Source organism: Dendroctonus ponderosae, unplaced genomic scaffold (genome assembly GCF_020466585.1).
Source record: "Dendroctonus ponderosae isolate FM_Combo_2020 unplaced genomic scaffold, Dpon_F_20191213v2 Dpon_F_20191213_2, whole genome shotgun sequence".
NCBI classification, from domain to species: domain Eukaryota; kingdom Metazoa; phylum Arthropoda; class Insecta; order Coleoptera; family Curculionidae; genus Dendroctonus; species Dendroctonus ponderosae.
The window spans coordinates 4,588,294-4,601,385 of record NW_026018165.1 but is presented as its reverse complement, the minus strand read 5'-3'; the positions used below and the strand labels follow the sequence as shown (position 1 = coordinate 4,601,385).

The 13,092-nt window shown below is 30.2% G+C and overlaps 1 protein-coding gene across 2 annotated transcripts; it reads left to right on the top strand.

Moving 5' to 3' along the window:
* The first annotated feature begins 461 nt into the window (after positions 1-461).
* LOC109538380 (centrosomal protein of 131 kDa) lies at positions 462-12,886 on the top strand. Of its 2 annotated transcripts, XM_048663967.1 has the most exons (16): positions 462-673; positions 2,736-2,858; positions 4,726-4,837; positions 4,896-5,093; positions 5,152-5,859; positions 5,983-6,228; positions 6,282-6,642; positions 6,699-6,824; positions 6,874-7,171; positions 8,306-8,449; positions 8,504-8,721; positions 8,782-8,953; positions 9,054-9,298; positions 10,304-10,475; positions 10,532-10,674; positions 12,660-12,886. In XM_048663967.1, the coding sequence occupies exons 1-16, from the start codon at positions 623-625 to the stop codon at positions 12,790-12,792; spliced, it is 3,450 nt and encodes a 1,149-aa protein (XP_048519924.1). In that variant the 5' UTR covers positions 462-622; the 3' UTR covers positions 12,793-12,886. The 2 variants fall into 2 exon arrangements, with proteins under 2 accessions (XP_048519924.1, XP_019761159.1); XM_019905600.2 differs by having other exon boundaries at positions 5,152-6,228.
* Positions 12,887-13,092: the final 206 nt, after the last annotated feature.

Below are 13,092 nucleotides of genomic sequence, written 5' to 3'. Positions count from 1 at the left end.
GTTAAATGTCTGCTAGAATTATTCTGGGAAACTATTGAGAAGTTTTCACAATTAATTTTTGACTATGTTTATCGAAATAATTAACTCATTTTATTTAGTGTTATTACTTACTGGTATCGTTTGGTCTATGTTTGTTGATAATTTACGCATGACATCACATTTTTCATTTAGTATTTTTGGTCATATTTTTATTTCAACTAAAATTTTTAGTAAACTTAAGGGAAGGTTTTCACCTGTTCTATAGTGTGCCCGTTTATTAAATTTTACTCGCCACCATACTTTTCTCGATTCCTCGAACACCCTGTATATTCCAGGTAAAATACAAGCGCATATAATGTTTTTGATTCCCATGATTATTTCCATGAAACCATGCCAATATAACGTAAATAAATGAGACCACTTCAAACCACCCCTATATTTACTGGGGTTGCCTAGAAACGAGCCCATAGAACTATGAACAATCACAACAAACACTTCGCAAATCAGTTTGATGTGTCTTTGACCTTCTATTGAATCATTTTTTACCCGATTTTAGTGCTTTCTATACCTTTATTAGGGAACAATATACGCGTTACTTTATAATAGTTCAATCTGTCCATATTGTTACCCATAACAGGCAATTATGTCGAATTATAAGGAAAATGGGCGCGAGTTGAAACTTACAGGAGATAAGGTATTTTAATTGTTTAGTACTTTTTATGTGTATTAATATACACTTTTTAATTTCGAATATATGTACATATAAATATATTTGGCACTTGTATATTTGTAGTTTTATTTTATTACTCTTACTAACCCTGTTACAGATATTTTAAACTTTATCCTAGACCTTTTTTAATTTAGGTTTTTGGGTCTTAAAGCAAATTTGCAATAATTTATCCCCAACCTTTCTGAACACCGTTGAAATTATTTAAGCATTTTAAATTCACTTCAGCATGTTGATGCACATTAAAGTCATCGAACTTATGGAATTTCAGAAAATATGATGACAACTTCAACAATTTTTCCAGTCCTTTTATCAACCTTATCTAAACTGTTTCTACTTCCTTTAAGATATTTGTTAAATTGATAATTTTTCATGTATCTTTTTTTATTAGAACATATTGTGTGCAAGGAATACATTATTTGCAATTTTTGTCAAAGCAAGATAAAACGGTAATCTGAACTAAATACATTTTTGGAAAGCTTGAATCCAACAGAATATTACTTTTAAAATGCACAAATTAACCAACATAACAGTTTTAAAATGCTTGTGATGGCATGAAAGCAGATCACTAAATAAACATTGTATTAACCTGTAGGCGGAAAATATTCAATAGCATAATATTTGTCGAAAACCTAAATACAAACCAAATAAATAAACAAATATTTCCAATAAAAAATATTTTATTGGAAATTGATGTTCAAACATCAAATTATGGCAAAATTCAAAAAGAATGGATTAAAATAAAACTTGGAAGAAAATTAACATACCCTTAAATATAAACCTACCTATAATAAAAACAATTCATAAAATAATCAGCTCCACGAAAAATCCATTAAAGTGAAAACAACTAAAATTAAGGAAGGAAGGAAGCGGGTGTGTACACACTGAGAAAATCTAATCACAGGAGTGTTGATGATTAGAATTAAAATTAAACTTAAAAGTCAAATTGATATGACAAAAATGTGATCAAACCAAATAAGTAGTCTAGTAAATGGATCGGTAACTCATACGAAATGCTTCTTTAGCAGACCTTTTGAAAAACAACTAAGACAAAACTAATTTCATTAACCAATAAATAAATCGAAAACGAGAAAAAATGAAGCGTTATTGTTAACTATTTTATCCACTTTTTTAAAATTAATTGATCATATTTTAGATGTGGAGTGTCGACTGATGGAACAAATGTAGTTAATTTTTCTACTGTCTAAACCATTGTTAAATTATTTTGTCTTGCTTTGACAGTAAAAGTATTTTATCATTTTCTATTTATCTATTAATAAAAAAAATTTTTTTGTCGTTTTTGTTTATTAAAATGTCCGCTGAAGAAGCATTTCGCTTCAGTTAGCGATCCATTTATTAGGCTGTATAGTTTGATCATTTAATCGTTTTTTTATTTATATCAATTTGACTTTTTTTGACAAATTTAAATTAAATTTTTCGTACTTTAATCGATTTTTTCTTAGAGATTATTATTTTATGAATTGTTTTTAATATTTTCTATATTTTTGTTGAAGCGTGTTAATTTTATTCCAAGTTTTATTTTAATCTATCCTGAATTTTGCCATAATTTGCCTAAACTACAGCTGGATTATATTTACAGCTGCTTTATAGCTGGATTTGCCAACCCAGAAAACGATGGCTCTTTTTAGCTTATCACACATTAAACACGATATATTAGAGATTTTTTTTTACATTTTTTCAGAAGCTTGTCTAATATTTTCTGATTTTTTTTCAAGCATATTTGTAACATCCTGTTGAGTAACTACAAGCCTTTCTGATTCAAATTGCATAAAACTTCAAGTTAAATGCCCATGTATTTAATTCATAGTTTCAAACAGCAATTGGAAAAATTATATATTAAACAAGTCCTGAAGTGAACCTAAGGTTCATACGAATTTTTTTAGTAAATTTGTTGAATTTAGTAGAATGAAGCAACATAATTTTCGATATTAATATATTTTTGAATAACTATTTAGGAAAATTAAGCCACGAAATAGCTCCCATCAATAATTAATTCCAACAATTTCAGATTAATTTAGAACGAAGACCTTCCAATAAGTTGAGCACAGCAAGCGCGAAAAACAATGCTTATATCGCTAAATGCTTCTCAAGACCTGCCTCTGCACTGCCAATGCTTAATTTTCATGACAAAGTAAGTAGTTTTATTTCATATACCTTTAATTCACTGCATAAAGCATAAGTATAGTAGTGTTTTTATTTTCTATATTGTTGAGGCGGATTAATTTTTTTTAAATTGTTTGTTGGGTATTTCGCCTCAAAAAATGTTGTCTTTAAAGTTAGTTTTTTGTCTTTAGTTCTTGATTACTTTTTGTTAAATAATTCGTTCTTATTGCGAAATAAGAGCACTATTTATCGATCTGTAATAAAAGACGTGAGGAAATGATGTCTTTTTTGAGGCGAAATACCCAAGAAGAAGTTTGTAAAAAAGTGTTTTTATTGATGCAATGTCGGGCGATATATTAAGAAAGGGTTGGAGTTGTGATGGAGTAAAGAGATAAAAAATATTTTAGTTTCTGAATTTCCCAAAATTATGTTGTGCTGCTTTGTTTTTATTTACCTACCCCTGTTTTCAAGTTTGGACTCTAAACCATTTGCATGTTTTCAGATTCTGATATCACTCAAATCAGAAAATATTTTGTCTCGTTTTATTTATTTATTGATATAGTCTGAAGTTTTATGCAATGCTTTAACTAAGTTTGTACTTTATCAAATTCATAGAAACACATGCAATTATCTAAATTTGTTGTAATGATGATGCGCTCCCCATCCATTCTTCGTCCAAATTAATTTGGAATTATGGAAAAAACATTACTTAAAGCAGCATTAAAAATACGCCGTAGAAGAGTGGTTTTCTATAGATATACGATCAAGACGATTAGTTATTCAATAAATATTTGATAAAAATAATAAATAAAAAAGTAGGCTTTTCAACATCAATGGCATTTGTTTACTTTAATAGTAAAATTAGTAAACTAAATGTATTTCATAAAGGACCGTCCACAGACCTCACCTCTGTCCCCTTTACTTTACTTACACTAAACTTTTTTATATTTTATTAGTGACAGAAAGGTATCTACTCATAAATTTGTTGTTCTCAAAATTATTAATTTTGACTCCTCTCTATATACACTACTTTTTTTAAATATCTGTTCAGAACATTTTTTTGGAAATTTCAGAAATAATTAGTTAATCTTCTTCTGGGTATTAATACTTTCCAAGTACTCATGACTTATAATATTTAAAATGTATTTTTAAGGAACACATTTTTTTAGTTAAGTCTCATTTAATTTTTTAATTTAATTTAATTAAGTCCGGTTACAAAAGGAAACTTTTACTTAGTTATTAGCTATATGAATGTTTAGCTTATATGAATAACTCTCAATGACTTTCAACTCTCAACAATGGCGAAATTTGTTTTTTTTTATTTAATAATTTTCGTTCAAGGTAATCTTGTCAGTCGTGGAACTTTTAAAACCCGCTATGTATGGAAATCAGCTAATATAGTTTTGTTGTTTTAAGTTTTTTGTTGTTTTTAAAAAAATCCGCTACTTAAATTTACTTTTTAACAAATATCTGATATGCTCAAAAATTGCACCCTTTTAAACGACCTCCAAATTAATAAACAGCAAATTTGCATGCGTTGTTTTGGTTTTTTGATACCGGCTAAATTAAATGAGGTAATTTAAAAATATTCATATTGCAAAATCATGGGTAAGTGCTAATTCATATTTTATTTACAGTATACATTTTATTACAATTTATGTAATTTATTTCCATTTAATTGAATCCAATTTCTTCCGATTTGCAGTCCATTAAGGCAGGACATCTTGAATATACTGTATCGAGCGGATCTTTTTAACATTTCAAGTAACGCTTAGACTCGATTTTTTTCTGTGTTAACTGAATTTGAGTAAACAAAAATTGGTTAAGATAGCAGAGAAAACCATATAGTTTCCAAATCAGATGTACTTCAGTAACAAGCCTGCTTTGTTATCTAGGACGATGAAGTCGCAAAAAACAGTCACCGCCCATTTTCAGCTGGATATCTAACTAATAAGGACGAACGATTTTCTAAAGAATATATAAATAGTAGCTTAGAAAGTTTTGAAGGTATGGTAGTTAATATTTGATTTATTAAGCACTGCAAGTTTTGTTACCAAACCTACAGACGAAGTACTACCATCTTCGAACTTATACAAGAATCTCCTATCTGAGCAAGTCAGCTCCTGGAAAACATACCCACCAAGCAACTTCAGAGGAAACAGTGAAAGCAGCTCTGACTTTCCGGTACACAGTAAAGACAACACTCTCGAAGAAAGTACCTCACTGTCTTCAGAAGAAGCTGCCTACTCTAAAGATAAAAGTGGTACGTAAATCTCGATTCGGAGAACACAATGAACTAATTTATTGAATCATCATTAAAGGATCGTTTGATAAAGGTCCGATTGATCTAGAACTGCGCCCAGGTTTGACCTCAAAACCTCCATTGCCTAAGAAGCTTCTGGAAAGCGAACCAATTGGAGTCATTGACACCAATTCACGAGAATGCGATGTTTCTGATAAAAACCGCGATGCTATTAATGCTTATTTTGATATAAAATATGACGCTCTCTTAAAAAAAGAAAATACAAGCAATAATTCTGATTCGAACCCAAACCCACTGTTTGACGCAAATTTAAACCAGAAAGCCGCCAATGCTTGCCCAGCATCAAGAAGAAATGAGGACACTTCGGGTCGAAATTCAACCAAATTTGACCCACACTTGTATGAAGAGGGTCTGAGCAATTCAAAGGACAATGAAAGTGAAAATAACCAAAAGTGGACAAGGGAAGAAGTAAAGGAGTCGGAAACGCAGACCAAAAAATATCGGGACGAGCTCAACTGTGAACATGACCTGGCTAATACCAACTTTACAGATAACACAAAAATGGTAGATAAATGGTCGAAAGCCAACGAATTTCCTAATATATCTGATATTGACATAAATGAGCTTTTCCGTGATGAAACCGACAAAAAATTCGAAAAGTTTTTTGAATTTGACCTACAAAAGCGGGATGATGATACGAATGGTGCGAAACACGCTAGCAGTTGTGGGCCAAAGTTTTCCAAAACTCTCAAGAACAATACTAAAGGTAAAAACATTCTCAATACCGTTAAGTGCGAGAGCCATAAGAAAATAACATCAAAACCAAGAAAACCGGAAAATAAGACAAAATTTGTGGCAAAGCCAGTGAAAGGAGGAGCAGACTTTACAGGCGATACAAGAACGTCACCAGATATTGAGACTTGGATGAACCAAAGTTCCAGGGGCTCAGGGGAGGCCAAGAAAGCTAATTACCTGCAGTTTTTGAACAATCTAAGTGAAATAGAAGACATGAGTAAAGGGGAATTTAATGAGAAAGCAAACCGAGTTGAAGCTGATGATAAAATAAGTGCTGCGGGAAGTTTAGATGACATTGTCTCAATCTTAGAAGAACTAGAAAATGAGGACAAAAAGTCACGTAAGTTTTATGAAAATGAACTCCATAATTTTAGCGCAATATAAAAATTGTAGACATGAAGATTGCTTCAGTTAAAAACTTGGTAGACCATACTTTAAACCAGTATGCGATTGAAGAAAATCAATGCTCTGAAAGTAATAGAAATGGCAAAACAAACGCTTTTACCTGCGACATAGCCAATGTTGAAGAACCAAAGCCTAAAGAGATTAGTGAACGTTGTGTAACATTCTCTCCTGTGGTATCGCAAAGAAACTATGAATCCCATGAGAATACAGACACACCAGAGAGCAATTTCAGCAGTGAAAATATATTGATAAAAGATATCAAAGACGCAAATAATAAGTTTGACAACGAATTTAATTTTGAGTTTAGAGGATCTAAATTTGTCTGCAATAACGGAAACAATAACTATAAGTAAGTAACCATCTGTGCTGTGAATGTGTTTTTTGATAAAATTTGAATGTTTCCAGTGAACTCCTATCATTTTTGGATGAAATGGACAGGAAAAGTTCGAAATCACTAAACGAATCTAAGCAAAGTGCGCTGCTTGCTTCAAATATTGCTGAGTCTTCAATTAATCTGGACTCCGTTCCTCGGTAAGTTTTTGCATAAAATTCCATGCTTCAATAATTTGCTTTTGTCTAGCTTGGATGACTTGGAAGTTCTGAGTAAACAAGAACTGGCACATCGACTGGTCGATATGAGTCTTCGCTTAAAAGATAAAAGTTCTTCAATAGTAATTTTGCAAAACGAACTATCAGGGCTACGGGAGCAAGTGATGAAACAGAATAAACAAACTGAAGCTCTGGTGAAACAAAAATTAAAGCAGCAAAAAGAAGAGTACGAAGGTGTCGTTAAAAGACATCAAAAGTTCATTGATCAACTGATTGCTGATAAAAGGTCTCTTAACCAGCAATGCGAAGGACTGATTCAGGAAATGAAGGTACTGTGAGTTATTTAATGTTTTATTAGCTGAAAAACATAATTAATTAATAATGATTTCGAAACTTTTGTGTTTATCTAGCCATTCGACTCTTGGATGTTATGCGACCCGAATTAAAATCCTCACACGAATTAGTCAAAAATGTATATTTTTAATAGTAATTGTAGTAATTTATTGCAATTTATGTTATAGCAATTGCATTTTAAAGACGTCTTGATTAATTTTGCTGACTAGTTCGGCTCAACTAAAATTTCTAGTCTTTAAATTTATTAAAGCAACATTTCATGCTCATGAAAAATCCTTAACTATTTGAATAGAATAGATAATTCAGACGTTCAGTTTTCTATTTATGTTTCATCTAATCTACGAATTCTCGAAGATCCAAACTAATAATCTTGAACATCTAACTGAATAATAATATGCCAATTTTGAAAAGCGTCTTGAACATTTATTTTCTAATTATATATTCTAAACGTCACTATTAAAGTTGAGAAAATATGTATAAACTTTAGAAAGCTACAAATACAAGTTAAAACGCTATTGATTTTCCCTTGCTGATAACAATTTGTATATTCTTTCCCAGGTTATGGAAAACCTAAATTTATATCTCATAAAATTATTTTACTACTTGGAAGACCATTTAAGCACTAAAAACATGACAGTTCTAAAAAGCATTTGAACAGTGATTTATAGTTTTAGAACTCGTTTTTTTGAAGGGGTTCATCTACTCTATTTTTCTCAAAAAACATTAAATGTTTCCAAGGTTAAGAAATCTTGTTTTCAGACTATTGAGTTGAACTTTATTAAATTAATGTGATCCTGTTAGTTCTGATTTTATTGACTGTGTTATTAAAAAAATAATTGAACAATCTTCTAATATTTTTCTTACGTTTTTTCGTAATCTTGAGTAACCTCCATTTATTTCATTGAATAAGAATAAACTATTATTTCTTATTGGTAAAAGACCCTTGTTTAGGTGTTTGGATTTATCGTTCAATAGATAATAACCTATGATTATTTCATCTATTTTAAGTAGATAAGATAAAATAGAATAATTGAGAATAGGATTCGTGTCAACTTTAAATAGTAATTGAAAAATTGTCGAAGAAAATTTGTGAATATCATGATCCGTAGATGCTAGAGGATCGATATAACACAAACAGTAAAGCCTTAGAGCATAAGCATCAAGTGGAAATAAAGAAACTGAAAGAAATGCATACTGCCGGAGAGAAAATAAGACGAGATCGATGGATTGAAGGAAAAACTCAGAAAATTAAGGTAAGTCAATCAATAAAGCGAATATTTCCAGTATTTTTTTGTTGAAATTGTTAGGAACTAACAGTGAAAAGTATTGAGCCAGAAATTCAGAATATGGAGAAAAGGCAACAGCAAGAGTTATCAGACTTGAGAGCCCTCCATAAGAGAGAAATAGAGGACTTGGAGTTGAAAGCTGCAAGAAAATTACAAAACCAATGTGAAACTTTAAGGGAGCAACTGGTTGCAGAAAGAGAAAAAGCTTTATCCCATGAAAGGGAAGTTGTGAGGCAAAGGTAAATAGGCTTCCACTTGGTCGATTCACACAAGATCGCGTGGAATTATGACTATTTCAGATATGAAAAGCTGGTGGAGTCCGAAGAAAAAGGATACCAAGAGCAAAGAAGACGCTTGCAAGCAGACCATGCAAACAGAATAAAAGAATGTGAAGAACGAGAATCTCAAGTGCAGTTTGAAAAAGACAAAGCGATCAAACAAGCCCAGGAAGAGTTTGAAGATCGAATTCAAGTAAAATTTACTCAAACTGAATTTCTTTCAGTTACTTAATTACATAAACGACAATAAAACGTGCACAACAAACAGTGAATTAAATTATATTTCCGCGTAGGTTTTGATTCGACGGCAATCAAATGAAATAAAATTATTGAAAGAAGCCTCTCAATTGGAGTTCGAATCGTGGCAAGTCAATTTTAAAAAACAACAAGCCGCTATTATTTTTGAAAAAGAAGCCGCTATACGAGATCAATGTAGAAGGGAGAGGGATAAAGAGATTGAGAACGTTATTGATAGATTGGAGACTGAGGCTTCTGAAAATAAAGCGCAAATCGAACAGAGTACTGAAAATCGAATTAAGTAAGATTTATTACCTAAGTTACTTTAGTTTAGTAACTCACCACTTTACTACAACTTTTCCTATTAAACTATTTTCTATATTTAGTCGTTCTCAAGAAACTCATTCTGGTAATATTTATGCGAATACGTCCATAATAATAAGAGCACAGTAAAATTATGCATGCAAGACTTCACATACTGTGATTATTGCATTTTTTATAATGTTAATCCCTATTAATAAATTGCCACAATAAACGGATCCATTGTGTGTTTAAAAATGTTTAAAAAACGCAACGCCAAATTAATTAATTCACCGAAAATTATTTAATATTAAAAACAGTATAATCTCTAAATGGAAAAACTAATTAATAACGGCATATCGCCTAAATTATTCCTGAAACCAATAAAAGCAAAATATTAAAATTTATCGCTTGCGATGAGCAAAAAATGCGAATTTGCAACTGTAAATTACGTGCATTAAGCGTGTAATTAAAAAATTAAATTATGAATTGATACAGCTTTGATTGAAATATTGGTCAGTTAGAATATATAAAATTTCGCCAGTTACAACAATTATTTCAACTTAATGAATTAATTTCCTGCAATCAGTATTAATTGATGAGGACTTTCCGATTTAATGACCCAATGTTCCCGAAAGTTTCACTAAAGAAGTTTGTCGGAGTTTAAGTTAAATATTGTTTATATCGCTTGGCCTGAGCATTTTTTCTCACTCAAAAATTGTATTTAATTAAAATATGGCACCAGAGGTGTTGCTGAAAAAGCTCGTCTTGAAATAGATGGGGTTAGAAGAACCAGATAATGATAATGGGTTTCTTCTGATGCATAGTTAAACTATTGCTAAAATATTTCACAAGCGCTGGAAAATATTATATGTGTAAAATTTATTTGTTTTTTAATTTTTCGCTTTTTTAAGTTTTTATTTTAACTCGAAATCATCCTATAACTTGTGACTGCTACATCACAAGAGTGTTGGTCAATTAATATTTTATGCACTCTATTTTACAGACGAATAAGAGAGAAATACGAGAAAGAAATCAAAGATCTTGAAAACGCAGAGAAAGAGTCTAAGGCTAAATTTATCGACTCAAAAACGAAACTTCTTGAATGTGAAGAAGTTGTCATTGGACTCAAGTCCACCGTGAAGCACTTGGAAATGCAACTTGCCCAATATAAAGAGGTAAACTTCTTAAAATATGAACCTTATATTAAATGTAAGTACACGTTTTAATTCAGTTAAGCGAAAATCTGACCAAAGAGCGGGCAGATCTAAAAGAGGTACTTCGACAAGAAATGAATGAAGAAGTTCACAATTTGGAAAAAGAAGTGGCCCATTTAAAGAATAACAGGGACAAAGAAATACAACAATTATATTCCAGGTAGGAATTACAAATGAAATTATCGAAACCGTACAATAAGAAACCATTCTCTTATAGTCATTTTTTGGGTTAAAGTAAATATTATTTTTTCCTATGCAACTTCCCCTTGCGGTTTGCTTACCGAACACCAGAAATATGTTCAGGTCACAAAATAATTTTGATCTCTTTTTAATCATCCACAATAATAATTAGCAATATCTTGCAACATTCTACATATTTGATATTATTATTATATTTCATATCATTATAAGAAACAAGGAAAATCACTCTGCTCAAGGAATTAATTATGTAATTAATAGGTAGAATTTAAAAATTGGCATAGTTTTGATCTTTATCTCACCGTGTATAAAAATGTTGGTATTATTGAACGGATATGATTAAAGGATAGTGTATTCATATTTTTTAATTCCTTTTTTCGTTTTTACATCTTTACTATTATTAGATTAAGCTTGAAAATTTGCTAGATGTTGGTTAAAATTAATTTAATTTTATTACATTGATTATTATCCGTTTTGAATTAGATTTTCATACACATTCCGTAGATCTCTAATATCGTAAATAAAACTTGTTATTTTGTTGTTTTCTAAAACAGATTAGCTTTTCAAGAAAGCAACGTAACTTAAATACAACGAAACATCACTCACCAGGATATTTTTTTATAATGTGAAGAATATGAAAGATAACTTCTACCAGAAAAAAATGCTCTATTAAAAGAAAGTAAACATATAAGAAGAAATGAATCCAGAGGTCCATATCCATCAATTAGTAAAATATTTAATTTATCTGAAATTAGTGTTGGCAGTAAACAGATGTAAGATCTTTGTAATAATTATCAATATTTTGGTTAATTATTTCAGAAGATACAATTCGACTGGTTGTCAAGGCGTATCAAAATTCAACCTGCTCAGTTAAACCATTTTTGTTTAAAATATTTGTCGCATAAAGACCGATAGCCTCTTCTAATTAATTGTTCAGTTAATTTGAAATAAAGTTTTATCTACAGAAAGAAACTTAAATTGAAAAAAAAAAAGAATTAAATTCCAATAAAAGTATCTTCAACTTACCTTCACAGCTGTTTTTTATTTTATCTTCTTTTTCTACTTATCGTCATTTATAAATTCTGAGTATTTCTCCAAATTTTTACTATTTGCGTGCATGTTTTGTGAATTAGGTACTATGATTGATAAATTTGCTAAAGTCTAACCAAATCATATTAATATTCCAAGTTGTCTCAAGTTTTCTCAAACCTTTAAAATAAGTCTTGCAAATGTGGGGAAAAACAGGAAAAATTGTTAAATTTTAATTAATTGTTTTATTAAGTAAACACAATTTTTATTCTTCAGAATTTATAACTTCATAAATAATTCTAAAATTTTTTTCTTGCAGATCGCTTCATTTTCGTTGATTTAATTTATTAGCTCCAAATTAAGATATTTTTGAATTTTGGTGGTGCTATTGAGTTGTAATTCAATTATTTTATTTGCAGCCAAATGTGTTTCACGTACTATTTTGTCGTTATTTCTAGTAGAAATATTTTATTTTATTTTTATTATATTATTTTTAATTGCACGCTTTCAATTTTTAAACATAATTTTGCAATTTAATTTTAATTGCAACTTTTTTGTAACCATATTGTGCAACCACCTACATCCAATGAGATTTTAAATATTCGTAATGGTTAATGATTTTGTAAAATAGTGTTCGATAATAATTTATCGTTAAATCCAAATAAGTATTTTACGAATACTGTTGTGATTACTGGAACCCAGGAATATTATTACCAAAATAGGTTTATAGCAAGGACAATCGATCGAAATATTTTAATAATCCATTCCACTTTTGCTCTCAATCGAATTGGATGAAGAAATGTCTTCTTATATAGCGGATATTCTTGTGTCAGAAGTGCTCTCATTTATATGCTCATATCAGAATCCGATTTCGTTCATTCCTTTTACGAATTCAGTTCAGAAGTTATTCACTTTTAGGATCAAAGTGTCCGTAGCAAGAAAAGATGAAATTTTAAACGAACTGCAAATCGAACACAAAGCTTTGCAGGAGAAATGTATTTATTTGGAGAACATGCTCGAGCAGCAGAGGAAGGAGTACTTGATCAAATGAGTCGCAAAATTTGAACCGTTATTTATTTATTAATTTAAGTTTGAAATGTACGTTTTATTTATATTATATTCGATTGATTAAACCATGCATTCAAGTCTGTCTTATATGTTCGATACGGACACGCAAACACGATTTAATATAGACGATTTAACACATTTGAAATGAAAGAATTATTTTGTAGAATACCCCAATTGTTTTTAATATTGTTGGAAATTGTAGTGGAGAAGTAATTTTTCAATGTGAACCTAGAATTTTGCTCTTCAATCTGTCGTGTTTACTAATTTAACTGGTTTTGTTTAT